This window comes from Erithacus rubecula (assembly GCF_903797595.1).
Source record: "Erithacus rubecula genome assembly, chromosome: W".
In the NCBI taxonomy this organism is placed as follows: Eukaryota; Metazoa; Chordata; class Aves; order Passeriformes; family Muscicapidae; genus Erithacus; species Erithacus rubecula.
Window position 1 is genome coordinate 2,965,065 of NC_136690.1, and position 26,889 is coordinate 2,991,953.

A 26,889-nucleotide genomic window follows, 5' to 3' on the forward strand; every position below is an offset into this window, starting at 1 on the left:
ATTTTGCATAGTGAAACCGCAGCACGTTGAGGCGCTGTTGAGAAATGTGCCGGTTCCTCTTTCTGCCATCCTGTGCCTTCTGTTTTTTCTTCCTGACAGGCTTTGCGTTTGAGGAACGGGCGAGCCTTATAGCTCCTAAGCTTGGCAGTCACCTTGGGTCAAGTGCACATCTGAAGTGCTGGGGAAAAGACGTTAAGAAATACATGTCAGTTTCTGTTCTAAAGTTACTTTTTAAAATCTCTCCAAGCAAAAACCCTTGAAAATATAATCTGACAATCTTGCTGCCAGGAAAATCCACAAACACCAGAGGTTTATGTCCAAAAAGGAGAAAGAGGAGTCCGTTTTGCTTTATTCAAATAAAGGGAGAGGCCATGGGGCATTCCCCTGGGATCTCTCAAATTTTTGGAGGACACAGCCTCCCTTTTATCCTAATTTCCAGGCCGCATTTCCCTCTCTCTTTCCCTGAACTTGTGGCAGCAGAAGAACAATGGTCTGATATACCCCACATAAAATATCCGTGACCAGTTTGGGGGTAACCTGCAATAGGCATGTTGGCCACAAATCCAGTTGTGAGACCGGGGGGTTTCTGGACAGTCATGGGACAGACTCAGGAGCTTATTATTTTCTGTTCTTCAGGGTTGTATTTTATTATAGGGTGTGGGTATAAGAGAGAGAGCTTAGAGAGAGGTTAGAGATTAGAGGTAACGAGCAAAGAAGAGGAGAGGAGGAGTGGGGGGAGAAGAGAAGAAGAAGAGGAAAGCAAGGAGAGAGGAGAGAAGGAAGAAGCAGAAAGATTTTCCATTTGCAGTACAATAAGTATTATTCCATAATAAATATTCTAAATTCCAATAACCAATCTAATACAATATACTAATTTCCTAATATTTGCATGCAACCTATAGGAACAACTAAATTACCATGTTTTATGGCTTTACCCTTATCTTCAGACCTTTCCTGCCAGGCTTGAGACAGGATAGCTGCTGATTCTTTGGCATGTGTGGTATTTGGTATTATCTAAACAAAGGAAGAGGCCTCAAACCTTAAAATAACTATTTTCAGCATCTATGTCAATTACTGCTAACATCTCTATTTCATCTATTGTTTCAGAACTACTTGCTAGGCATTCATAAGTCTTTGCTAATCCTTCACCAACATCCAGTAATGCCCCTTTAAAGCCCAGGTCCCGTTGGCAAAGGGACCTTCCCAATTTTCATGATGCACTGGGGGATCAAAATACAGCTTGCTTCCTGGGCCTAGTGGTCCCCCAACAATAGTTGCCCCGCCATAAGAATCAAAGTATTTGCACTTCCATGCTCCCACATGAGTTTTCCAGCTGCAGTTACACCCCAGATCTGTTTTATTAGATTTGGACCAGAACCTGCTAAAAAGAGTTCGAGTTCCATTCTGGTGTTGCCACTTCCACTAATAGTCACCAATAACATGTGTCCTACTTGTGGAATTATCTCAGGGGCAGCTTAAAAATCAGGAGTAAAAAGAAAACTTGATCCCTCACCACTGCTTTACAGCCTTTTAAAGTTTTCTGGTAATTATGGTAGGAACACTTTACCCAGCTACCATTTGAGAGCTTAACATGAGTTTGATTCCATCTGCCTTGATATCTGGAACAATCATAAGGGAGGCATTTGGGGGTCCAACAATCTAAACCCAAAGATAAAGTCCAGTCACAAACACTTTTTCCCACATATATGCTTCTTGTTCTATTTAGACAATAAGTGCCTCTTTCAGAAGAATGAAGCTGCCATGGACTTCCTTCTTCATCCCAGAATTCTGTTCCATTATGGACTTCACTCAGGGTGCTAACCCACCATTTAGGTTTGACTGGGCTGGCCACCCATAGCCAGTTTTCAGATCTCCCTGGCCCCCCACAGACCCAGCAATTGCTAAGGTTAAAGGTTTTTGCTACTTCTTCTCCTAAGGTTAAAAACTTTTCCCATTCTTGGCCCCACCCTAAACTGACAATATAAAGGTAAGATTATTAAGAGAAACATTCTAATGGTGTCATGTAATTTCCTAACCTAATTTTTACTTTCACATTGACTTCTGCATCTGTGGTGAGTGAAGGCACAGAAACAGCTTAACATAAAGAAAACAGTGACAGCAAAGGGCTGGACCCCAATGACTGGAGATCCGAGAGGAGGGATGCTGTCACGGTCCGCCCAACCCGAGCGGGAGTCGTGACTGATTCTTTTATGGATCTCAGAGTGCAAAAGACACAGCAGGGGACAAAACCAGTTTACTTCTACAGAAATGCACTTTATTTAGTGCCAACCAAAATGCGATAGTGGGACAGAGAGAGAGAAAGAGAGAGAGAGAGAGAGAGAAAGGGGGGTTGGGATTATAGCTACCAAGACGGGCAGACAAATCCTCGTGGAGCCAGCCAATAGATGTCTGTTGCCGTCTGGGGAGATCTCAGGGGTCTCCTCTGAGAAAGTCACTTTTATAGTCCTTTCCCAAAGCGAGTGACTTCTGGCCAAAAGGTGGGAAGATTTATGGACTATTGTATGTGGAGCTCATAACCCTGAGGAACACGTGGAAACAGGATGCTTCAAGGAACACCAAACCATCTTTGTTATTATGAACACACGCAGGATAGCCCATACTGACCAGTCCATTGTTCTTCCATCTGTGGGAGCTTTGTTGAGTCAGCACCCCGTGACTAGTCGTCATGAGAAACCAGTCCTGGTAGGCATCACCTGCAGAACAGTCACTTGGTGTTCCTCCCATTGCTGGGCAGCACAGGCCTCAGGCGAGGGTCGTTGGGCAGAAACAGACGAGAGGCTCAGACGGACTCTCACAAATGCCCACACAAACTATTTCAGCAGGCAGTCCATGGGTAGGCACACGAGGCTTCCCTCGATGTCGACGCACTTGCTACTGCTGCAGTCCACTCCAGCTGAGTGTCAGTCATGGCTTCCCGTTCTTCTCCAGCTGATATGTCCAAATCTCTGGGGCCTTAGAGACCTTGACCCAAGTGTGATGGGTCCACCCGTGTTCAGCTGTCTTGACGGCTGTTTCTGTGGTCAACAACACCTGGAAAGGTCCACATCACTTCTCCACCAGTGGTGGTTCTTTCCACTCCTTAACTAGGACCCAATCTCCTGGTGTGGTGCTGTGAACAGCAAAGTCCAAAGGCAGGGTCTGTGCCAGCTGAGCCTCCTGTCGAAGAGATTTCTCAACAGACAGTATCCAGGCCACACAATGTTTCATATATACATCACTTATCTCTACCCCCCTTCTAGGCTGAGAATTGCAAGGGTAAGGAAACTTCTTCTTCCCATAGTTTCCCAAATGTATGTATCACCCCATATGCATATTTAGAATCAGTAAAAACATTCACTGTCTTGTCTTGGTATAATTCACAGGCTCTGATAAGCACATATAGCTCAACTGTCTGAGCTGACCAGGTGGGGGTAACCTCCTCCTTCCTTTAATTGTTCCCCATTCACGATAGAGTATCCTGTAAACAGCTTCCCTCTATTACCCTTGATGACCCATCAATGAACACATTCCCTCCCTCAGGCCAGGGAGTATCTCTCAAATCTCCAGCCCTGTGTGGAGATCTATCACCTGGATACAGTCATGGGTTTCTTCCTGTCCCCCCTTTCTTTAGGGCCATTTAAACAGGAGCCTGGATTAAAATTTTCCCCATTTTTAAATTCTAAATTATCCTGTTCCATTAAACAAGATTCATACTGTAATAAGTGAGCACTCGTCATCCACTTAGAGGCTCTCTCAGTTAACAAAGCTTTAATCTGATGTGAAATCTTTATGATCAGATACCCTCCCCTTGTCAGTTTTTGGGACTAAGGCCCCATCAGATCTGTGGCTGCACAGTTTCTGCAGACAATGGGGCCAGCCTCTGACCACTGGGTCTAACAATTTAGAAAAATAGGCAACAGTGTGTCCCTCCATGCTATTGTACCAAAAGTCCTTTAGCATGACCCTGTTTAACATCCACATGTATTTGAAATTCTTTTTCTGCATCTGGAAGAGCTAAGACTGGGGCATTAACTAATTTGTCTTTTAATTTTTTAAAGCTTTGCCCTCCTTCCCGTGTCTATACCACGACATTAGGACTGTTTTGGGTTAAAAAGTTATATAAATGTGTAGCCACAACAGAAAAAATCTTTGATCCAAGCTGTGCAGTGCCCCACCAAGCACAAAACCCGCTTTAACTCCTTGTTAGCCTGGGGCAATGGTATTTGCAAAATCCCTTTTATTCTTTCTGGATCAATACACCATAACTCCTCAGTCAGAATGTGTCCCAAATATTTGACTCTTCTTTTCACTAACTGTTCTTTCCTTTCAGACACTCCTTGAATAACCACTGATCTTTTTGACAATTTTCCAGCCAGGTATAAAATTTAAGGTGGATCGGGAGGCCCCTGTGTCTACCAGAAAACACACCTCCCCTCGATCCGGACCCACCTTAAAAGTTATCAAGGGCTCCTGAGTGGTGGGTCCTTGATATAATAGGAGCCCCTGACACTCCTAACAATCTGTTTCCATTATCCTCTGGACTTCCTCCTCCTGAGGGTCCAGCTGTTTCTGCGGACACTCATTTTTCCAATGCCCTTCTGCCCTGCAGATAGCACACTGGTTCCTCCCTAGCCGCGGTTTGGGTTGGCTATCCCCTGCTGAAGAGGGAATGTCTCTGCCACTTCCCTGTGGCCGACCCCGTCCCCTCTGTCCCGGGGGACCCCTTGGACCCTGTGGTTTATTCCTCCGGGGCTGCAGAAACTGCTGTCATCTTTGCCTTTTCCTCATCCCTTCTTATATATATCTGCTGTGTTTTTCTAACCAATTCCTCCAGAGGCTTATTTTGCCACTCTTCATCTTTTTGTACTCCTTTCCTTATATCAGGCCAAGCCTTCGTAACAAATTGTACTTTCAGCAATATGTCAAAGGCTGGCCCTTCAGGATCCATCCCCCTATGCTTCCTCAAGGCATCCCTAATCCTTACCAACCAAAGAGAGGGACTTTCCTGTTTCTCCTGTTCTCTGTTTCGGGAGCAGCTGACGTGATTGCCCTGATCAGATAAGCACGGTAATCACAGAGGCGAGCCAGACTAGCCTGGTTATTTGGGTCGCACTGGGAGTCCACCTGGGGAATGGCATCATCTACCGTAGGTGCATTGGCTCCAGCCCCCCCTGCTGCTTGTGGATGTTCATCCTCCCACAGCTGACAAGCTTTCTGCAAAATCATCCGTTTCTCTGATGACCCAAACAAAATTCCCAAAAGAAAATCCCAATCCTTCCATGTATAATCCGCATTTCCCAAATATTCCTTTATTTTTGTTCTCACTCTCTTTATCACACACCGTATACCAGAGCCTGTCTCTGTCCTGTCACAGTCCAAACATGGCTCCTCCCCCACCGCTGCTCCCAGCAAGCACAGCCGGCAGTATCACAGGCGGCGGGGCATCCCAAGCCTCATGGGGCCAGTGGACACTGCCGGCCCTGCCCAGTGCTGGCGGGGTCAGGCACAGCCCGGCGCTGAGCCCCGGCAGCCCCACAGCCCCCAGCATCCGTGCTGGGACCTGCCGCTCATCGTCTCACCCATATCTATCACACGCTCCTCTTCAACCAATTCTGTTCTAACGCACAAACACTCTCCATCCACCTGCCGCTGTCGAGACCCTCTCTCGACTCTCCTTTTTTGCCCCTCAGGTCATGAACTATCAGACCCCTTCTCGACCCCCCTTTTTGCCCCCCCAGGACATCTATATAACATGGCCTTATAAGCCCCTTTGCCAACTTATACTCTGGCCACACAAAATAACAATATTTTATCATAATTTCCATAGTTACTTCTGGGTGAATATACAATCTGTCCCAAGACCTCAGCATTCTCCCCAAGGAACTTTCTGGGGGCCCTTCCCCAGCTTCACCCTTCCAACCCTTTATGGGTGTCCTGTTTCACCTGTGCAACCAACCCTCCATGGCTGCCTTGCCAGGTGTACCTATGCTACCCTCCCATGGGCTCCGTGTTTCACCTGTGCTACCCTCCATGGCTGCCCTCCATTGGCGCCCTCCCAGGTGTACTGTGCTGCCCTCCATGGGTGCCCTGCCAGGTTTGCTCCCCGAGGATCCCACTTTACTCAATGGTGAGATTTTCAGTGGTCCTTCGCTGGGGACTCTTCACGGACCCCCCTGGTCCGGGACTCCTGTGTCTCCTGGACAGTCTCGGGAACCCAATCGATCGCCCGGTGCAAGCTGGCACCCAGGGGAGCTGATCACCGAAACTGGGTGAGGCGCCTTCAGCTCCACCAGCTGCCTGCTGCCCCGGATGGTGGAAATATGCCGGACAGAGCCCCCAATTGTAAGGAAAATTAATCCACAAACACCAGAGGTTTATGTCCAAAAAGGAGACAGAGGAGTCCTTTTTGCTTTATTCGAATAAAGGGAGAGGCCATGGGGAATTCCCCTGGTATCTCTCAAATTTTTGGAGGATACAGCCTCCCTTTTTATCCTAATTTCCCGGCCGCATTTCCCTCTCTCTTTCCCCATTGGCTGAGGTACTTGAGAGGTACAGACTTCCCGGAACGCCTGACACCTGACATTCCCCCTGTTGCTTCTTTCATCTTCTGTTACCCAATTTCATTTACCAGCAAACCTACAGTTTGTTTGTAAAGGCAAATCTCTTTTCCCATTCATCAATCAGTGTAATCTCTCCCATTGTTTCTTTTATCTCTTTGTGCTTACCTTATCTATCAGCAGATCTACAGCTTGTTTGTAAAGACAAATGTAACATTCCTTTCAAAAAGGAGAGGGTCCGTTGGGGAACACATCCACGGGGTTCTCTCTCGTTTTTTGTTTTTTTTTAACCTAAACTCCTGGCCGCACGTTGCCTTCTTCCTTTCCCCATTGGCTGAGGTACTAGGAACGTACAGCCTTCCCGAATCGCCTACCACATATCCCTGTTATATATTACTCACCAAAATCAGGTAGGTCAATCAATAAGGCAATTTATTAATTCGTTGATAAGGAACAGGCAGTGCAGCGCTGGGGACGTGGGGAGTCTGCGCTCCACCAACACGTCCGTCTCACCTTTGGTCACTGCCTCTTTTATAGGCAGTTTCTTGGTGGGCTGTGACATGCTCAGTGTGCTGGGGTACAAGTCTGAACAAGCCCTAACAATTTAGCCAGCACTCAAGCGTCAGTGGCCACAAGCCCCTACCAGGTCTGGACAAGGCTTGAACATGTTGTCAGATTACACTCCTAGTAAGCAACAGCAGGGACAAGTCTGTTCCTGCTTGCACAAGCCTGCGTTTCCTTATACATAAAAAGTGCATACAATTCATGATTATAATGGTAAAGTAAAAAAAAAATACATAAAACCAAATAGCACAGCAAAGTGATTTAAACAAATATAATGAAATCATTATATTTTCCTGTGTCTCATGTCCATGCTTTACTTTGAATTAATATTTTTTGTTTGTATTGATCCTATGGTGTATTTCTATAATGACACTGTTATAAATTACCACAATTGGGTAGGTCAATCAATAAGGCAATTTATTAGTTCGTTGATAAGGAACAGCGCTCGAACATGTTCTCAGGTTACACTTAGCAAGCAGGTAACAGTAGGGACAAGCCTGCTTATGTTTAAAGAAGCTCCCGTTTTCCTTAATCATAAAAAGTAGATACAATTCATGATTATAGTGACAAAATAATAAAAATACATAAAAACAAAGAAAAATCAACAATTTATAACGAAGTGATTTAAACAAATAGAATTAAATTAGATTTTCCTGTGTCTCATGTCTATGCTTTACTTTGGATTCAGTATTCTTGTTTATATTGATTATAATGACAGGAATCACATCCCCCTTTGAACCTGGCATTTCCCTTCAAAGTTCAGAAGTTCAGGCTTGTACGGACCCATTTGTCTGTTTCAGGAGTCAAACTGTCGGGGTTCTGTAACAAACCTGCGGCTTGAAGTTGATAGAGACATTAAGACCGATCTCAAAGCTGTTAACACCCATACCCTCACCCATGGAATTGTTTGTAAAGATATTAGCACACATCTTCCCTATCTCTACTGTGATGTGTTGTGGGTTTGCAGGCAAGAATGAGAAACCGACCCTGTCTTTGCAACATGAGTTCACGGGTAGAGGTGCAGTGTGACTGTAGGTATGACACGGGATGATGAGAAGGAGGGAGAGAAAAGGGACAGGCAGGAGGAGTGGTACGTGCAGCGTTACTCTAAGAACAGCTCTTCCTCGCGCCCGGGTCTCAGCGAGGGGAACTACAACTCCCAAGAACCTTTGCAACATACAGCGCAGGAGGATTCACGCCTCAAGTGTGGTGGCAGCCTACGCGACATCGAGGGTGTTCTTCTGCGGGCGGGGGCGTAGCCATTGGCTGAACTACAACTTCTAGCAGTCCTTCACACATCGCGCGCGTGCGCACGGCCTTGGTCCGGCCGCACTGCCGTTGTCGCCGTAGGTGTGTGGAGGGGGGAAGGGAGTGAGCGAACACAGCGGTGAGAAGACGGGTGAAAGTTGAGAGTTCAACCACCGTTGTCCCTGCTAGCTTGCACTCATGATTCCTATATGCCCAGTAGTTTCTTTCACCTATGGTAAGTAATGGCGCTCGATGTTTCTGTGTGTCCGTGAGCGTGGGGGGAGGCGGGCGGCGGCGAGGGAGAGGACATGCGGCCCGCGCGCGGGGCGGAGGAACGGTGGTCCTGAGGCGCCGTGTCTGACCTGGCGCTCGCGCGCACTTCTGTCTCTTGTCTGTCTATCCCTTTCTCTCCCCGCCTCCTCCTGCCGGGCCTCCTGTCATGGTCCCCACCGCTGCCGCCTCTTGGTTATCTTCGCCACAGTGCCCAGCCGCCTGGGAGAAGATGCCAAAATGGCCACCGGCAACTACTTTGGATTCACCCATAGCGGGGCTGCTGCCCAGTATAGGTAACCACCGCGACCCCTTCCTGCCCTATCCCTCCCTCCCTCCCTCTGTCCTTGCCCGGAGTCACTTCCCTCTTCGCCTTCGGTTTCGTGTCCCTGACCGGGATCTCTCCGCCCCCTCCGAGTGAGTGCTCGGGACTGCTTCCATCCTCTGCCCCGTGTGGGGCCTGCTTCTGCAACCCGCTCCTCCACGATAGTTGTGCTTGGGACCCATCTACTTATCTGACTCTCCCGCAGGTGTGTTTTCTTGTGCTGGTAAGGACCTCCCTCTATCCCCAGTGGTGTGAGGGTGGGGAGGTGGAGCCGGACACCATGGGGGAGGCAGCATCAGATCCCAAGGCCCTTAAATTAAAATGGCCATTTAGAGTCAACAATGCCAACAAGTTACTGTCTGCTGCCCTCTGGACACTTCTTCAGTGAAGATGGGGCTTGCTCCCCAAGTCTTTGCTTCCCCCTAGGTCAGTGTGGGAGAATGGAATCCTTTTTAACACGAGTTAAAATTACACCAACCCAACCTATGGGAGACTGGATAGATAAGGGAAGAGTAGAAGCACCAGAAAATACAGGGGACTGTCCCATTCCACTGAAGCAATGTTATAATTAATGTATCAGAAAGTAGAGAAAGTACTTTTGGAGCCATGCCCCTTTTTAAAAGATTTCCTACTTGGGTATCTAAGATCAGGAGCAGGTCTTATAGTGAAGCTCAGGGACCTGTAACCATATATTTTGTATAGGTATCTTGCCTTAAATTTTTGTATCTTTGTATTCTTTGTGCAGCCAAATGGTATGTCACACTGTTAAAAAGTAATTGGTAGCAACTATTATCTCACTTTTTCTGAAATCAAATTACTTAATTTGGCAAAACCAAGATACAGTAGTGAACATCATCACATTTTTGGCTTGTGTTGGAATAGCACCTTGAAGTTCATATTTGAATATTTGTTATTTGTTTCATAAATTCATAATAAAGGCCTTCCTTGACTCCTAAGTCTTGGTTAACAGGATAATAGAAGAATAAAGCAAATATATGAAAGATGAGGGATTATTGGCAAATGAATGCAGATGTGTGCTACTGTTATCTAGCTAATCAAAATTGCAAACCTGACATAGTTTCAGGAATATACAGTTTTATGTGGGTCTTGGAATGACTCCCAAGTAATTATTTTCTGGAAATGGATATAAAATAAATTAATTTTCATTTACTCCAATGTATGATAGTTAAAGGAGAGGATTAAATTTAGCTAATATTTTTGGTTTTTTTTTTATTAGGTGCTCACAGTATATTTATGTTTTACTTAACAGTTGTGAAATTTGAAACTGGGTTGTCATGGGGTATGAAGGAATTTTTAAATAACATAGAGGGATTTTTTTGTAAGTAAATAAACAATCTTTGAGTGAATAAACTGAAATCCATATATATCTGCAATTTTGAAGTGGAGATTCATTTTTATAGATTGCTATTCCTTTTATTGTGGAGCTGAGAGGGTCTGTAGACTTAAGAACCTGAACAACTAATTTGAAATTTCCTTAAAACCATATAATTGGAATACAGTTCAAGTTCAAAACTGTTTTCATAGTTAATCCTAAATCTATTCTTGAGAAAATTGAAAGACTGATTGAAAGAAGCTTTTTCCTTTGCTATCAAAAGTACAAGGTACTATTCCATTTACGTATCAGTAAAAGACTCTATCCTAGAAATGGTTTGTAAATTTACCATGTCTGAAAGTGAAGAGACAAAGCAGTGTTAAAGCAGTCCTTTCATATGAATGAATTTAATATTTTGAACAGAAAACACAGGAGTCAATGTCTAAAAGGGAGTTTATCTTAATGTAATGACATCATGATTTAATGAGAAGCATTAGATTATGCAAATGCCAATACAAAAAATTTCCCTGAATATTGCAGTACCTTTGTGCTAGTAGTGGTACTGGGCCTAGGGTTATAAACCTGCATGCAATGCAAAACTCTGCTACTTATTTAAGTAACTATTAATCCATCTATTTACAAGCCTGAAATAAATGTGAAATTTGGTGATACTAATCCTCTAGTTTGTGTGTGTGTGCACTCTGTAGGCCACTGTGTGTCTATTCAGTTTGACATTAAGAACCTAATATTGGCATGTTTTTCGTGTGTAAAAAACAGCATTCTTGATTCACTGCTGGAGAAGAGGCATAATTATGCTTTTATTTTGAAGTTGGCTGACTGAAATGTGGGAATGCTGATAGAGAGATAGGGACATTGAGAAATGTTTGGACAGAGAAGTGTGCAAATGTGATGGTCTCAATTAATGTTGTGTTAAGATTTTGGTTCCTGTTAACAAGATAAAGAACTTTTGAGCATCGGAGTGTCATCTTACTTATGTTCATACCATGTACCTACTCTAATGAGATGGGTCACAGATGCGAGATTCTTGGGCAGTTAGGAGTGAATTGTTAACTTTGAATTGCTAAGCGTGGTGAGTCTTTGCAGGTAAGGTCCAGATCAAATGACAATGCCTGTGAGTTTAGATTAAGATGCAGTCTTCTAGGTAGCCATATGGAAGTGAACTCTTGCAATTATAGCTAGTTTTGTATTCAAGTGCAGTGTATGATGTTACCAGATGTTCTAGACTGGTACATAACTGGTGTTATGACCCACCCTAGAAGGCAAGGGTAACCTAGGTTCTTGTTAATCCCTTGGGGTAGATTAGAGTGAAATGACACTGATTGATGTTTGTAAATATATACATATAGGGTTTATTTTAGAACAGTTTGGTTGCAATGGAAAGCAGGTATGTAGCCATTTGGGTTATTATTATCTATAGTAATATAACAATATGAAAGCATGAAAATATATTTTAAGAAAATGTGTAAGGGAAAAGAAAGGATAAGAGTAAGGGAACATATGCATATGTTCACAAACTGGGTTTGCTTTAAATAAGTGTTGGTTTAGAAGTCATTTGCTTTTGAAACAATCTTTTCATAAACTAAGGAAAAAAATTTGGACAGTGAGGGTGCTCAGACATTGGAACAGGTTGTCTAGAGCAGTCTTGAATTCTCCATTCTTGGAGATGATTGGGACCTGCCTGGACACAAAGCCCTGGGAAAACTAATGCAACTTTGTTATTAGTTGTGCTTTGGGCACAGGGTTAAAACAGATGACCTCATAATCTTTGTTTCAACCTAAATTATTCTGTCACTTTTAACTTCTGTCTAGTTAGTAAAGCCAGTTGAACTACACATCTTTTCATATAAAGAGCACTAGAATTCTTTGAACTCAAAGATGCTATTAAGGATATTAGAAATTATTTGAGGGAAGAGAAGAATTGATCTACAAAGATGTGCTGGTTTTGCATAAAAGGAGGAGGAGCACAAAGCACAGACACAGACAGGGGCTGTTTCCACTATGAGAACTTCCTCTGTGAGCTGCAGGGACCAATTGGAGGGCTGATTTAATGACTGACAGCCTGGGTAACTAATTAAAAAGTTACTTCGCTTTCATGAATCACATCGGTAAAGTGAAACTCCCTGTTTTGTCTTCTGGCCTCCAGAGAGGTAGGGTCGGCCTGGCCCGGCCCCCCTCCCCATGCGGCCTGGCCGGGCAGGGGTGAGGAAGCCACCGAGGCCTCCCCCCGTTTTCAACTAGGGGCCCTGATGGCCAGGGGAAAGAGAGAGAGACAGAGAAGCCTCTGCTGCCAGCTCAAAGCAGCCATGGGAGGTGAAGCCTCCCTCACGCAGCCTGCATGTCCTGGCAGGTCTCCAGCAGGGCCTTGCCGGTTCCCTTCACCTTCTGTGTGCAGTTTTAGCCCTTTTAATGCTTGGATAAGACTGCAGATCTCCTGACCTCCCTTGAATGAGAGGAATAAAGCACTATGTATACTAAAGTCAGTCAAGTGGGAGCCAAGTTTCCAGATGGGAAGAGATTGAGGAGATGCCATGAAAAGGTTGGCTGAAAAACCTTTTTTGTAAGCTATGGGGGACTGGACTACACTGAAAATTCCCTTAAATTGTGGAGAAATACATGGGGGGTTTGAAGTGTTTGAGAAAAGGATCCTTTGCTCTGAGGGAATGGGGGTCTCTGTTCTGGAGACTAGAAAGATTAACAGAGACATTTGGTGGGAAAAGAGGTGAAGAGAATTTTTGCCTTTGAACAGCTTGCCCTTAAAAGTAATACCCCAAGAGTTTGACATGACCCATAACACAGCTCTGGAAAGACTGTGAAGATGGGAGGAGTTTTGTGATTTGCAGATTTTCCCGGGCAGATGCAAATTATGAAAGTGAAGACAAACCCTATGGCTAAACCAAGAAGGAACTTCTCTCTCTAGAGTGGACTTAAATGATTATTTAAGTGAATGACTGACTGAAGTGTTCTCTGTATGTTGTTGTTAAGAAATATGGAAGCTGGGGGGAGGAGGGAGTGATCTGGAAATTTTATTCCAAATTCCTTATTTTCTCTGTGTTATTAATACATTTCTTCTTTATACCCTTTCAATTTTTAGGCCTGCCTTGTTTTTTGCTCCTAAATTCGATCTCAAAAGAGAAATTGAGTATATTAAAATTGGCAAACCTAATTCAAACCATGACAAAAGAAAACTCACTAAGGTACCAGGTCAATCAGTTAGCTTCTCTGTCTGCTTGTAATTTGGTTCAATTTTTTCCCCTCTATGTTAGGAGATTCAGCTAAAATGAATTACTTTCTTTGTTGCAATAAAGAGCAGATGTGGTTTGTTACCATAGCTCAGCTGACATACCGTATTTCATTGTTGCTCTAATAACTTGATCAAGTGCCTAAGGTATTGAGTCTTATTTATTAGGACTAAGTTGAAATACTTGATGTGGTGCAATATAGAGAATTATTACTTAAGTTAGAGATTAGTAAAAGAATTGTAGAGGAGGAACTGGTAGAGGTGATTAGTAGAATTATAAGAGTGATTATCAAAGAGGAGTAGTTACAATGGAGTACTCTAGGGACTGGTCTTGAGTCATTATTTATGGTGTGCTGTGATATTTGATGCAAGGGAAATGTGGTCAATACACAGGTAGCTTTACAAGAAGCTGCTCTGAGGAAGCTAGATTCTTTGCGAAGAAAGTCTGGAGCAGAGTGAGTGGCACAGCTGAAACTTCATCTCAAATGATCCATAGAGTTCTTGCCATCTGTAGTAATGAAAGAATAGATAATACTAGGATGCGTGCAATGAAACATTTCAAGAAAGATTGGTCGAAGAGGGAGCTAGCAAAATAGTCTGAAGGGAAGTAAGTTCATCCTTGCAAATGTGATGAGACACTGATCACCAAACAAGGATGAAAATATCTTGCAAGTTAAATGACAGTGACACAAAAATATTTTGATTATAAATGAATTACCTGAAGGTATCTAGTCATCTTTATCTTAAAAGGTTCTCAGTAAGACCATGGGGAGAAAAAGAAACATAAATTTAGAAAATAAGTTGATATGAATTTCTGTAACACAACTTTTAAAAATGAAGTAGCAGTCAATTCTAGAATATTTTTCTTGTGGTCTTGCAAACTTGATCACTAGCTCTGCATGATGTTGCATAAGCAAGGGGAACAGATTTGCTAAAATAAACATGGTCATAGAATTATATTAGCCTTAGAAATAAAATCAATTGAGCTGCTAATTCTATACCATGATAAGGAAGTTTGGTACAAAAATAGCACTGAAGAAATAAAATTGTCTGTTAGCAGAATCTTGTTAATAGTTCTGCTCATAATGATCACAATCTCTTCACAATATTAAACACTGAAAACTGTCAGGCAGTGTTAATCATCTATATATATTCTGAGAACAAAAGCATTTTCCTTGATAGACTGATACTGTTGCCTCATAATGTGTTAACACTGTATTGTATTTTGTAACAGTAACTTAAGCAGGGTTTCATGAAACTTGAGACAGATTAATGCTTCCTGGGCAGGTCCCTGTTCTTTCCCTCTCCCATTATTTGATTATTTTCCCGTGCTTCCATATGTATAACTTATGTGGGTTCTAGCGCTCAGCAGACTGTTTTGTGAGCTATGTGTCTGATATTTCTACCACGTTAGAAAATGAACTCAGGAAAAAAATAATTTAAAAAAATCGTATAGTTTTCTGCTAGATTAATGAGTTAAATAAGTGCAATAAATAGCTTGACAAGTAGCAGAACTAGCACTAGGGATGAAATAGGATGGCATAGTCAGGTTTGGTATATGGGAGGAAGGAGGAACAAGAGTGGGGAGGAAGACTTCCTTGTTGGCAGTATTAGACTGTTGATGTGTTCGAGTGCAGTCTGAGATAAAGTCTGCTGCCTGTTTTCCCAATGTAATGTATTTTTAGTAGATACATATGATAATATGAATTACCTCAGAACATATGAATATTTTACACTTCTGTACTGTTAGTTATCTAGATAATACAGCCTAATTTTATGGATTGTCATTCACTTTTACTATCATAAAATAGTCTTCCTGAATCTTCTGACAGAGTCTGATTTCTCACTTTAAATTGACAAAATAGATAAACTGTCTATATATATCAAGCAGTGGTGGGAGCTACACCAGAGTGAGTCAGGTCTTTTCCTTCCACTGTTATACTAAGAAGTTGAAAATTAAATGAAACATAATTGTGAGTACAACTTACAACTGAATTAAATTTGGATGAAATGCAAGTGGTTTTTAAAGCAAACAGAGGCCTTAAACGGGAAGAAGGTGGAGTCCAGGTGTGTAAGTACAATAATAATAACATTTTTTTCTGTGTGTTTCTGCTGTAAGGATTTTTTTTTAAAAAAATATAATGAAGTTGATGGATTCTGCTGTAATTAAAATTTAAAAATAAGTTTTTCTTAAAAGTTATTAAGCTAAAAGGAGTTATGGAAATGTCTTTTGCAAAAATAATATTAACTATAGTTAAAAGGTGCTTTGTTCCTGATAGCTTTGTCGGAGACAATATTGCAGTCTTTAGGAAATAAATACTGTAACTCATTCCTTTTGGTTTTGAGCATAATGATGCTGAAATTCCACTTTGACACTGAGTATGTTTACTTCTAACAAGATATAATTTTTTTTTTTCTAAAAATTAGGGGATACTGCCTCCTAGATAGGCATGGAATTGTTTTTGAATAATCTTTTAATAGTGCTATGGAGATGTGAAACTCTAGAGAGACTCTAAAATATTGAAAATCACTACAGGAAGGGTACTAAAAATTTCATAACAATCACTCAATCCCCTATTTAATATAATTGTTCCAGATAGTGGTATTTTGCCCAGTTCACTTTATTTGTTTAAAAATAGCTATTATAGGATTTTAATAATAATGCAAAGTTATAAGCAATTATAGGACAGCAATATTAGTTTCAGTTCACATAATTAAGTCTTAGAAACCATTTTTATTTCCACTATTAATATTTATTTATTCTTAATAAATAGCTGCATAGTAATGTTTTACCTGCACATTAAAGAGAAGCAAATTAGTCTCATCATGTGCCTGGAAGATTGCCAGACTTTTGGTAGCAGTTGTCTTGCTTGATTTGACTGCTCATTTATTTGATGCTTCATGTTGTGAGGCAGTGGACTTCTGTATGAGTGAGTGGAGCCAGCTTTTATAATTTTCAATTTTTGTGGGAAAACTCCCACATCAGAAATATTTAGTGTCTCTTCCTTACATTTAAGAGTTCTGAGCTATTTTTCCCATAAGTATTTAAAGTCTCATTACTTTAATATGATTTACTGAAAAACATAATGCAAGTGCATATCAGTAATGAGCTCTCACAGAAAAACAGTATTTTTCCTAATTTGACAGGTATATCAGTTTTATTGAAGACCCACTAAAACACTTAAAAACTTATTGGTCATGAAAAGATAATTCTGTAAGACCTTCTGTATTATTTTGAATAAAAGGCTTGGGTTATTTTCAAGCAGTGGAACACAGTTACTACCACTCCTTGCTAAGAAGAAAGTCATTGCCTGCATGATATATTTGCATTCACAGAAACTTCAAAATGATACAGCCTTTTTAATGGGGTGGATAAGCAGTAATAAAAATAATTACAGTGTATGATAGCTGTTCCAGGTCTGTTTGTAGAACAGACAAGTATGAATCAAATCTGGGAGTTTTAAATGTTTAGATGTTAGGTGAGTATGTTGGATTAATCTAATTATTTACTTACTGTCTTTTTCCAATGTAGCCAGCAGCCAGCTTCGGGTGTAGCTTATTCCCATCCAACTACAGTTGCCAGCTACACTGTCCACCAGGCACCAGTTGCTGCGCACACAGTCACTGCAGCCTATGCTCCAGCAGCAGCTACAGTTGCAGTAGCCAGGCCTCCTCCAGTAGCTGTTGCAGCTGCTGCAACAGCTGCTGCTTATGGAGGCTATTCTACAGCGCACACAGCTACAGATTATGGTTATACACAGAGGCAACAAGAAGCTCCACCACCACCACCTCCTGTCACTACGCAGAATTACCAGGTGTGTTTTAAAAAAAAATTGTGTAGTTTTTAAATGATGTGTTAAAAGGAGGAGACCTGTTTGGATAAGAGAATGTGGTGTTATTTATATTTTTTCTTCCATGACTCACAGCTAAAACTGTGATAGAATGTGAAGTGACTGCTGTCCTGTATGGTATGTATAGAGGTTTATCAGCAGTAATACTGCTAAGATTTAGACATTCACACAATAAACAATGTATTGACATTTATCTCCAAATGATTTTGTGAACTACTGCTGAAATACTTGTCTTGGCTAGCCTAACTGTTCAAGTGGCATGCAGGTAAACGGGTCATGGAACTGATTTAGATGAAAAAACTTTCAATAAAAATTTTCAGTGGGAGATAGAAGTATTTCCCTTGTCAGATTCCTGGTTGCCACAGGAGCTCTAGTACCAAATGTAAGAGATTAGAAGATTACTCTCTTTTGAGTAGATTTTGGGTACCCTTTGTGAGACTACTGCCTACCCTTGTATGGCTACAGGCTTTTACAAAAGGAAACTTGCCTGTTTTCATCTTGCTCTGACCTTTACTGACATTTCTTTGCATTGAATCTAGCAGTTGTCAGCATTTGGATGGGTCAGTTCAGGATAAGGATTCCACAGAAGGTTAATCAACTAAAAAATGAACAGCATCTTTTCATAGGATTGACAGGCTTCTGCAAAATTTCCTTGGTTCTGCACAATTGTGGTGCCAATGCAAGAGATGGATGTGGGATCATGTAGGGTGAAGAGAGATGTGATGGTACCTCAGACAACCTCCCATTCTTACACTAGCTTAAATGTCTTATGAAACGACATCCTGTCAGTGACTGGTATTCCTCTTCAGAAATAAACTTAGCAGTACAAATCAGTGCTACATGAGTTTTGCAGTTGGAAGATTGCAGTATGTAGTGGTTATCTTGGGACTTATTTAAGATAAGTGTTTACTCCAAAGAGTGAGAAGTTGCAGTCTTTTCTGTCTGTCTAGATTGACACAATGCAAGGATATATACACATCAATAACCCTATCCCATTGGTTTCAATCAGACAGCTTAGATGCAGAAAGATCAGTGGTTTTACATGGCCAAGTAGTTTTCTATTAGAAATGTGAGCTTTATTTGTATTTTTATCACCTTTTTTGCTGCATTATCTAGACTCTAATTTGCATTTTTATTTGTTTAAAGCTACTATACTGTTGCTGTATGTTATGAATTCCTTTGTAGGGCTTTATGCTTTGTTACATATGGTAATGAACTGAAATGTAGGAATCCTTCCAGTAGCATGTTTACACATGATTACGAGGTTGTTAAACTAGTCAGTTATTAGATGCATTCAGATAGAGTTCCCTAAATTAAAGAAAAATGCCACAAGAAAGACACTGAGGCACTGGAGCATGTCCAAATAAGGGAAGTGAAGATGGTGAAGGGTCTGGAACATAAGTCTTCTGAGGAGTGGCTGAGGGAGGTAGGGTTATGTAGCCCAGAGAAGAAGAGGCTGAGGGGAGATCTTACTGCTCTGAAAAGTGATTGTAGTGAGGTGGGGCTCAGTCTCATTTCACAAGTAACAAGTGACAACACAAAAGGAAATGGCCTCAAGTTGCACCAGGGGAGGTTTGGTTTGGATATTAGGAAAAACTTCTTTACGGGAAGGGTTCTAAAGCATTGTAACAGGCTGCCCAGGGAAGTGGTGGAGTCACCATTCCTGGAAATGTTCAAAAAATGTGTGGATATGGCTTAGTAGTGAACATGGTGGTAATGCTAGGTTGACTGTTGGACCTGGTGATCTTAGAGGTCTTTTCTAAATGTAATGATTCTATGATTTCATTCACCAGCACCCCCAAGTCCCTTGCAGGGCTGCTCTCAATTTCTTCATTCCCCAGCCTGTATTGATATAAGTGATTGCCCAGACCCAGGTGCAGCACTTTGCCCTTAGTCTTGTTGAACCTCATGAGTTTCCCATGGGCCACATCTTGGAGTTGACCAGGTCCCTCTGGATGACATTCAATCCTTCAGGAGTGTCAACTGTACTGCTCAGCTTGGTGTCATCGGCAAACTTGCTGAGGGTGTACTCGATCCTTTCATCTACGTCATTGATGAAGACATTGAATAGCACTTGAACCCAATAGGAACCCCTGAAGGAAACCATTTGTCACCGATGTCCATTGGGACACTGAGCCGTTGACAGCTACACTCTGGATGCAACCATCCAAGCAATTCCTTATCCACTGAATAACTGAGAGGGAAGGATGCTGTGGGGGACCATGTCAAAGGCTTTACAGAAGTCTAAATAAAGGACATCTGTAGCACTTCCCTTGTCCACCGATGGAGTCAGTCCATCATAGATTGCCACTAGGTTGGTCAGACTTGCCCTTGGTGAAGCAGTGCTGTATGTGCTGAACCCCCTCCCTGTCTTCCATGTGCCTTAGCAGAGCTTCTAGGAGGATCTGTTCCAGAATTCCCAGGCACAAATGTGATGCTGACAGGTTAGTACTTTCCAGGGTCTTCCTTTATACCCTTTTTAAAGATGGGTGCAGTGTTTCCCTTTTTCCAGTCACCCTGGACTTCACGTGACTGCCATGACTTTTCAAATATGATGGAGAATGGCTTGGCACCTACATCAGCTGATTCCCTCAGGACTGATTCATCCCATCAGGTCCTATAGACTTATGTATGTTCAGGTTCCTCAGGTGGTCATAAACCTGATATTCTCTTACAGTGGGAGGGACTTTGCTCTCCCAGTCTGTCTTGCAGTCTATCCACTTATCCACCTGACAAGTGTTCATATTCCTCAGGACTACAAACTCCATGAGTGCATGATCACTGCAGCCCAGGCTGCCTCCAATCTTGATGACCCTCATTAGCTCACTTACATTGGTGACCATCTGGTCTAGTATTGCATCCCCTCTGGTAGTACTGTCTATTATCTAGCTCAAGAAGTTATCTTCCATGCATTCCAGGAGTCTCCTGGATTGCCTAGAGCTCCCTGTGCTACTTTCTCAGCAGATGTTGGCGTGGTTGAAGCCCCCCAGCAGGACAAGAACCTGCAAATGCCATATCTCCTGTAGCTGGATCAAGAAGGTTTCATCATTTATTATATATTTCATCATTGGTGAGCCATTCCAGAACAAGGGGTGGAACTTCCTTTGATTGCTGCTGAGTGGCTGGTTATTAGATCGTTGAGCAGGTGAGTGGTTTGCTTTTGTGAGTCATCGAGGAACGAGGGGTGGAGCTTCCTTCGTTGCTGAGTGGCAGATAAGAGGACTCTGGGGAGCACGGGAGACCCAGAGCGAGACCCAGAGCGTGCAAACAGGAGCTGGGGCATGAGCACCGCAGTTTGCACAGCAGTTCGCGCAGGCAGGGCAAGCAGGCAGGGTTGCAAGTTTTCCTGCTAGTAAGGTGTCCTCTGTGTTGCTTTTGTTTTTTTCTGCTGTCTGCTTGCATTTGAGGTTTCTGTTAATGATGGTTTCTACACGGTCGAAAACTGTGGTTGGTGTAAGTGTATGTGACCAAGTGGAGCCCTCCAAAAAGGATGCATCTGTACAGACCCATTCCTGCCCAGTGTTTGAGCTTATCAGTGGTGTCAGGGGGTGTAGTGGAGGAGGCCTGCCTGTGGTGTGAACAGGTGAATGACCTCCTTTCACTGATGGCTGAGCTTAGGGGGGAAGTTGAAAGATTAAGAAGAATCAGGGAAAGTGAAAGGGAAATAGACTCGTGGAGTTCAGCCCTTCCATCTTTAAGGGAGGCCTCTGACCAAGAGTCTGAGGACTCATATGCCTCCCACTCTCAAGCAATAGAAAAGCACCCAGTAAATGAAGGGGAGTGGAAATGGGTCCCCACTCGGGGAGGTAATAATAAAAACCCCTCCGCATCCCCCAGCCAGATGCTGCTTCAGAATAAGTATGAGGCTGTGGATCTAGAGAGCCAGCCATATGAAGATTTAGATAATTTAGAAGAAAATTGTCTGCTCAGTGAGCCTCCCAGTTATGATTCATCTGTAAAAAGGATCACTACCTCTAATACCAAGAAGAAAAGAAGGGTAATAGTAGTAGGTGACTCTCTTCTGGGGGGACCTGAGGGCCCCATATGTTGACCGGACCCATCCCACAGGGAAGTCTGCTGCCTCCCTGGGGCCTGGGTACGTAATATCACTGAGAGACTTCCTGGGCTGATTCAGCCCTATGATTATTATCCACTGCTGATACTCCAGGCTGGCAGTGATGAGATTGAAAAGAGGAGTGTCAAAGCGATTAAAAGGGAGTTTAGGGCACTTGGTCAAGTAGTTGATAGGACAGGTGCACAGGTAGTGTTCTGCTCAGTCCCTTTGGTGGCAGAGAAAAATGATGAAAGAAATAGGGAAACTCACATCATTAACAAGTGGCTCAAGGGTTGGTGTCATCGGCAAAATTTTGGATTCTATGATCATGGGGCAACTTTTACAGCACCTGCTCTGCTGGAACCGGATGGGATACATCTCTGTTAAGGGCCGAAGGTTTTTAGCTCATGAACTGGTTTGAAGGACAGATGTCTGCCAATAAAGACAGAAGTTTTCCTTTGAAATAGAGACTTTAATTCCACTCCCCCCAAGTATTATAATGGTTTGAATCAAGGACTCTGAGGCAGAGATAAGGGGGTAGGAATAACAGCTCTTTTACTATTATATCTAACCGTACAAGCAGAAACAACAGCAGTTGTCAGAATTACCAACAAAACAGAACAGATAACTCGGTTCCAGTCCCTTCTCAAGCTGCAGGCACGCTCTCTCTGCACTCGGTCCCGGTGCTGCAGCCAGAACAAAGCCCGGAGCTGCAGAAAAGCAGGCGCGGGGGGCGGCGGCAGCGGCCACACCGGTCTCGGGTGGGAACGGGCTGGAGCGGGCGGCTCCTCGCTCAACGTTTGTGTCCGGGGGATCATCTGTGTCCGCAGAGGCAGGAGGCTGGAACGGGGCAGATGCAGGGCAGGTGATCACAGACCGTCTGGCTCTCCTGTGCTCCGGCCGCATGGGGCTGGAGATGGGGCGTCCTCCTCCGAGCTCCCCAGAAACACGAGTCCCCCTCCGGAAGCACGAGAAGCCCATCCTACCAACCCCTTTTGTCTAGAGTCATCAGAGATCCTGGGTGTAACCCGGCCAGCTCCATTGGCATGATAATGGGAAAAATTCTTTCAATTGACACAGTAATAGAAAAACACTCAACCCCCAATACTCATGAACTGGCAGACCTTGTTGAGAGGGCTTTAAACTAGGTCTGAAGGGGGAAGGGGATGAATCTGGCCTGTCTGGAAGCAGGCCCAAGGGTAGTAAGACTGTGTTAGGGGTGAAATCAGTGGCCCAGCTGAGGTGCATGTATACCAATGGACGCAGCATGGGTAACAAACAGGAAGAGCTGGAGGCCATGGTGCAACAGCAGAGCTATGATATAGTTGCCATCACAGAAATATGGTGGGATGACTCGCATAGTTGGAGCACTGCACTGGATGGCTACAAACTCTTCAGAAGAGACAGAAAAGGGAGAAGAGGTGGAGGGGTGGCCCTTTATTTTAGGGAGATTTTGGATGTCATAGGTATTGAAAATAATGATGATGAAGTTGAGTCCCTATGGGTAAGAATTAAGGGGAAGGCCAACAAGGCTGACATCCTACTGGGAGTCTGCTATCATCCACCCAACCAGGATGAAGAGGTGGACAACTTATTCTATAAGAAGCCGGAGAATGTTTCAGGATCATCAGCCCTTGTTCTTGTAGGCGACTTCAACCTACCAGACATCTACTGGGAACTTAACAGAGCAGAAAAATGGCAGTCTAGAAAGTTTTTGGAGTGTGTGAAAGATAACTTTTGTCACAACTAGTGGGGGAGCCCACCAGGGCAGGGACTGTGTTAGACCTGTTGTTCACAAATAGAGATGGACTGGTGGGTGATGTGGAGGTTGGAGGACACTTGGGGCATAGTGATCAGGAAATTATAGAATTCTAAATAATTGGTGAAATAAGGAGGGATATTAATAAGATCTCTATGTTGGACTTCCAGAGGGCAGACTTTGGCTTATTTAAGACACTTATTCAAAGAGTTCCTTGGGAAACAGCCCTTGGAAATAAAGGAGTCCAGGAGAAATGGATGAGCTTCAAAGCAGAGTTCCTGAGGGCACAGGAACAGACTGTCCTTGTGTGCTGAAAGACGTGACGACGAGGCAAGCGTCCAGTCTGGATGAGCAAGGAGGTTTTGAATGAACTTAGAAATAAAAAACGATGTATCATCTTTTGAAGGAGGGACTGATTTCTCAGGAAACATTTAAAGGAGCTGCTAGGGCATGTAGAAAAAAAATTAGGGAGGCCAAAGCTCAATTTGAACTTAACTTGGCAACTTCTGTTGAAAATAATAAAAATAGTTTTTACAAATATATTAATGGTAAAAAGAAGGGTATAACCAACCTCTGCTCCTTATTGGATGAGGCAGGCAACCTAGTAACTTAAGACGAGGAAAAGGCAGAAATGCTTAATGCCTTCTTTGCCTCAGTCTTTAGTGGCAAGACAGCTTGTTCTCAAGACCACTGTCCTCAGGGGTTGGTAAGTGGTGCCAGGGAGCAGAATGGTCCTCTTGTCCAAGAAGAGGCAGCCAGAGAACTGCTGGGATGCTTGGATATTTATATATCAATGGGACCAGATGGGATCCATCCCAGGGTGATGAGGGAGCTGGCAGATGAGCTTGCGAAGGCGCTCTCCATCATTTATCATGAGTTGTGGCTCACTGGTGAGGTTCCAGATAATTGGAAACTGGCCAATATGACACTCATTTACAAAAAAGGTAGGAAGGAGGATCCTGGTAACAACAGGCCAGTTAGCCTGACCTCAGTACCAGGTAAGATAATGGAGCAGTTCATAATGAGTGCTATCACACAGCACTTACAGGATGGCCAGGGTATCAGACCCAGTCAGCATGGGTTTACGAAGGGTAGGTCATGTCTGACCAACTTGGTCTCCTTCTATGACCAGGTGACACGCCTGGTGGATGCAGGAAAGGCTGTGGATGTTGTCTATTTAGATTTCAGCAAGGCCTTTGATACTTTCTCCCACAGCATACTCCTGGAGAAGCTGTCAGTGCACGGCTTGGACAGCAGCACTCTTCGATGGGTTAGGAACTGGCTGGATGGCCGGGCCCAGAGAGTGGTGGTGAACGGTGCTGCATCCAGCTGGGGACAGTCACCAGTGGTGTCCCTCAGGACTCTGTGCTGGGGCCTGTTCTGTTTAATATTTTTATAGACGATATGGATGAGGGCATCGAGTCCTTCATTAGCAAATTTGCAGACGACACTAAGCTGGGAGCTTGTGTTGATCTATTGGAAGGAAGAAGGGCTCTGCAGAGAGACTTAGATTGGTTAGATAGATGGGCAGAGTCCAATAGCATGAAGTTTAATAAGTCTAAGTGCCGAGTTCTACATTTTGGCCTTAAAAATCCCCTACAACGTTACAAGCTGGGGACAGTGTGGCTGGATAGTGTACAGGCGGAAAGGGACCTGGGGGTGCTGGTTGACAGCTGGCTGAATATGAACCAGCAATGTGCCTTGGTGGCCAAGAAGGCCAACGACATCCTGGCCTGCATTAGGAATTGTGTGGCCAGCAGGAGCAGGGAGGTCATTCTTCCCCTGTACTCGGCATGGGTGAGACCACATCTTGAGTATTGTGTCCAGTTCTGAGGCCCTCAGTTTAGGAAGGATGTTGAGATACTTGAATGTGTCCAGAGGAGGGCAACAAGGCTGGTGAAGGGCTTGGAACACAAGCCTTATGAGGATTGTTTGAAGGAACTGGGGTTGTTTAGCCTGGAGAAGAGGAGGCTTAGAGGTGACCTTATTGCTCTCTACAACTTCCTGAAGGGAGGCTGTAGACAGGTGGGGGTCAGTCTCTTCCACCAGGCAGCAACTGACAGAACCAGAGGACACAGTCTCAAGCTATGTCAGGGAAGGTACAGGTTGGATGTTAGGAAAAAACTTTTCACCGAAAGAATAATAAAGTACTGGAATGCTCTTCCCAGAGAGGTGGTGGAATCACCATCTCTGGATGTGTTTAAGAAAAGGCTGGACATGGCACTTGGTGCTATAGTCTAGACCCTGAGTTGAGGTGTTAGGACATAGGTTGGACTCGATGATCTTAGAGGTTTCTTCCAACCTCATTATTCTGTGATTCTGTGATCAATAGGCTTCTCCTGATTGAGCAGCCTGTAGTAAACACCAACCACAGGGTTCCCTTTTTCAGCTCACTCTCTGTTTCTCAGTCATAAGCTTTCAACCTTCTCATGGCTGTTCTTCAGAGACAGCTCTTCATAATCTATCCATTTCTTGACAAAGGGGGCAACCCCTCCACCCCTCTTTTTTTCTCTGTCCCTTCTGAACAGCCTGTCACCATCAATAACCACACCAGTCATGGGATTTGTCTCATCAAGTTTCAGTAATGGCAACAAGGTTGTAGCTTTGTAGCAGCATGGAGACTTCCAACTCCTGTTCGTTGCCCATGCTGCGTGCATTGGTGTGAAGGCATCTCAGCTGGGCTGTCAGCATGTCACCTTTTTCAGAGGAACACCCCTCCTTTGGGGTGTTTCCCTGGTGGCTTCTATTACCTCAGGAGCCCCTGGCTCATCTCTGTAAGTCTTCAGGTGTGCTTCAGTGTGGCTAGCACATCTCAGTCACTGGCTGAAGGCCCTCGCTACCGCTCCATCTCTCTAATCTTGATGTGTTGTCCCACAGCTTGTCAAGGAAAAGTCTGATATTATCCCTGTTGGGGGTTGAGTGTTTTATCCCCCTCCCCTGTCATGTCTGGTTTAAAGCTCTATATCAATGAGCACTGCTAGCTCCTGAGCAAAGACCCTCTTCCTCTTTTGAGAAGGCTGAATCCCATTTGATTCTAGCATGCCTGGTGTCATGTAGGCCATCCCATTATACAAACACATGAAATTGTGGCAGTGACACTAGCCATGGAGCCATGTGTTAGACTGGGCTCATCTGTTTCTTCCAATGTCTCTGCCCACAACTGGGAGGATAGATAAGAAAATAACCTGTGCTCCAGATCCCCTTACCAGCTATCCCAGGGCCCTGAAGTCTCTTTTGATCACCCTTGGACTATGTATTGTGATTTCATTACCACCCATGTAGAAGACTAATAATGGGTAGTAGTTTGAGGGCTGTACCAGGCTAGACAATTTTTCCAGTTATGTCTTTAACCCAGGCCCCAGGGAGGCAGCACGCTTCCCTAAGAGGAGGGTCCATCCAGCATATTGTACCCTCTGTTCACCTTAGAAGGCAACTGCCTACAGCTGCAACCTGTCTTTTCCTTGTGGAGGTGGTTGTTACACAGAGGGTAGACCTTTCTGACTCTGGCAACACCTCTGGTGTAGATGGCCCTCTATCCTCATCATCCTTTGACTGGCCTTCTACATCTTCATACCTATTGTACAGAGGCACCTGGGAGGGTAAGGTGAGCAAGGAGGGGATTCATCTGCTGCTCCGAGCGAGGACTTGCCTCCATTCACCCCTTTTCTT

The 26,889-nt window shown here is 43.8% G+C and overlaps 1 protein-coding gene across 5 annotated transcripts in view; it reads left to right on the forward strand.

Annotated features, from left to right (window-relative positions):
• The first annotated feature begins 8,366 nt into the window (after window positions 1-8,366).
• LOC306814053 (zinc finger RNA-binding protein) overlaps window positions 8,367-26,889 on the forward strand; it is a 64,539-nt gene continuing 46,016 nt past the window's right edge. For 4 of the 5 annotated variants that reach the window (XR_013777079.1, XR_013777080.1, XM_079329754.1 and 1 more), the window contains exons 1-3: window positions 8,367-8,604; window positions 8,851-8,935; window positions 17,089-17,371. Coding sequence is in view for 3 of the 5 variants with exons in the window: in XM_079329754.1 (XP_079185880.1) it covers window positions 8,568-8,604; window positions 8,851-8,935; window positions 17,089-17,371 (405 nt within the window). In the remaining 2 variants the exon portion in view is untranslated. The remainder of the gene's footprint in view (window positions 8,605-8,850; window positions 8,936-17,088; window positions 17,372-26,889) is intronic. The other variant, XM_079329756.1, reaches the window with a different exon arrangement.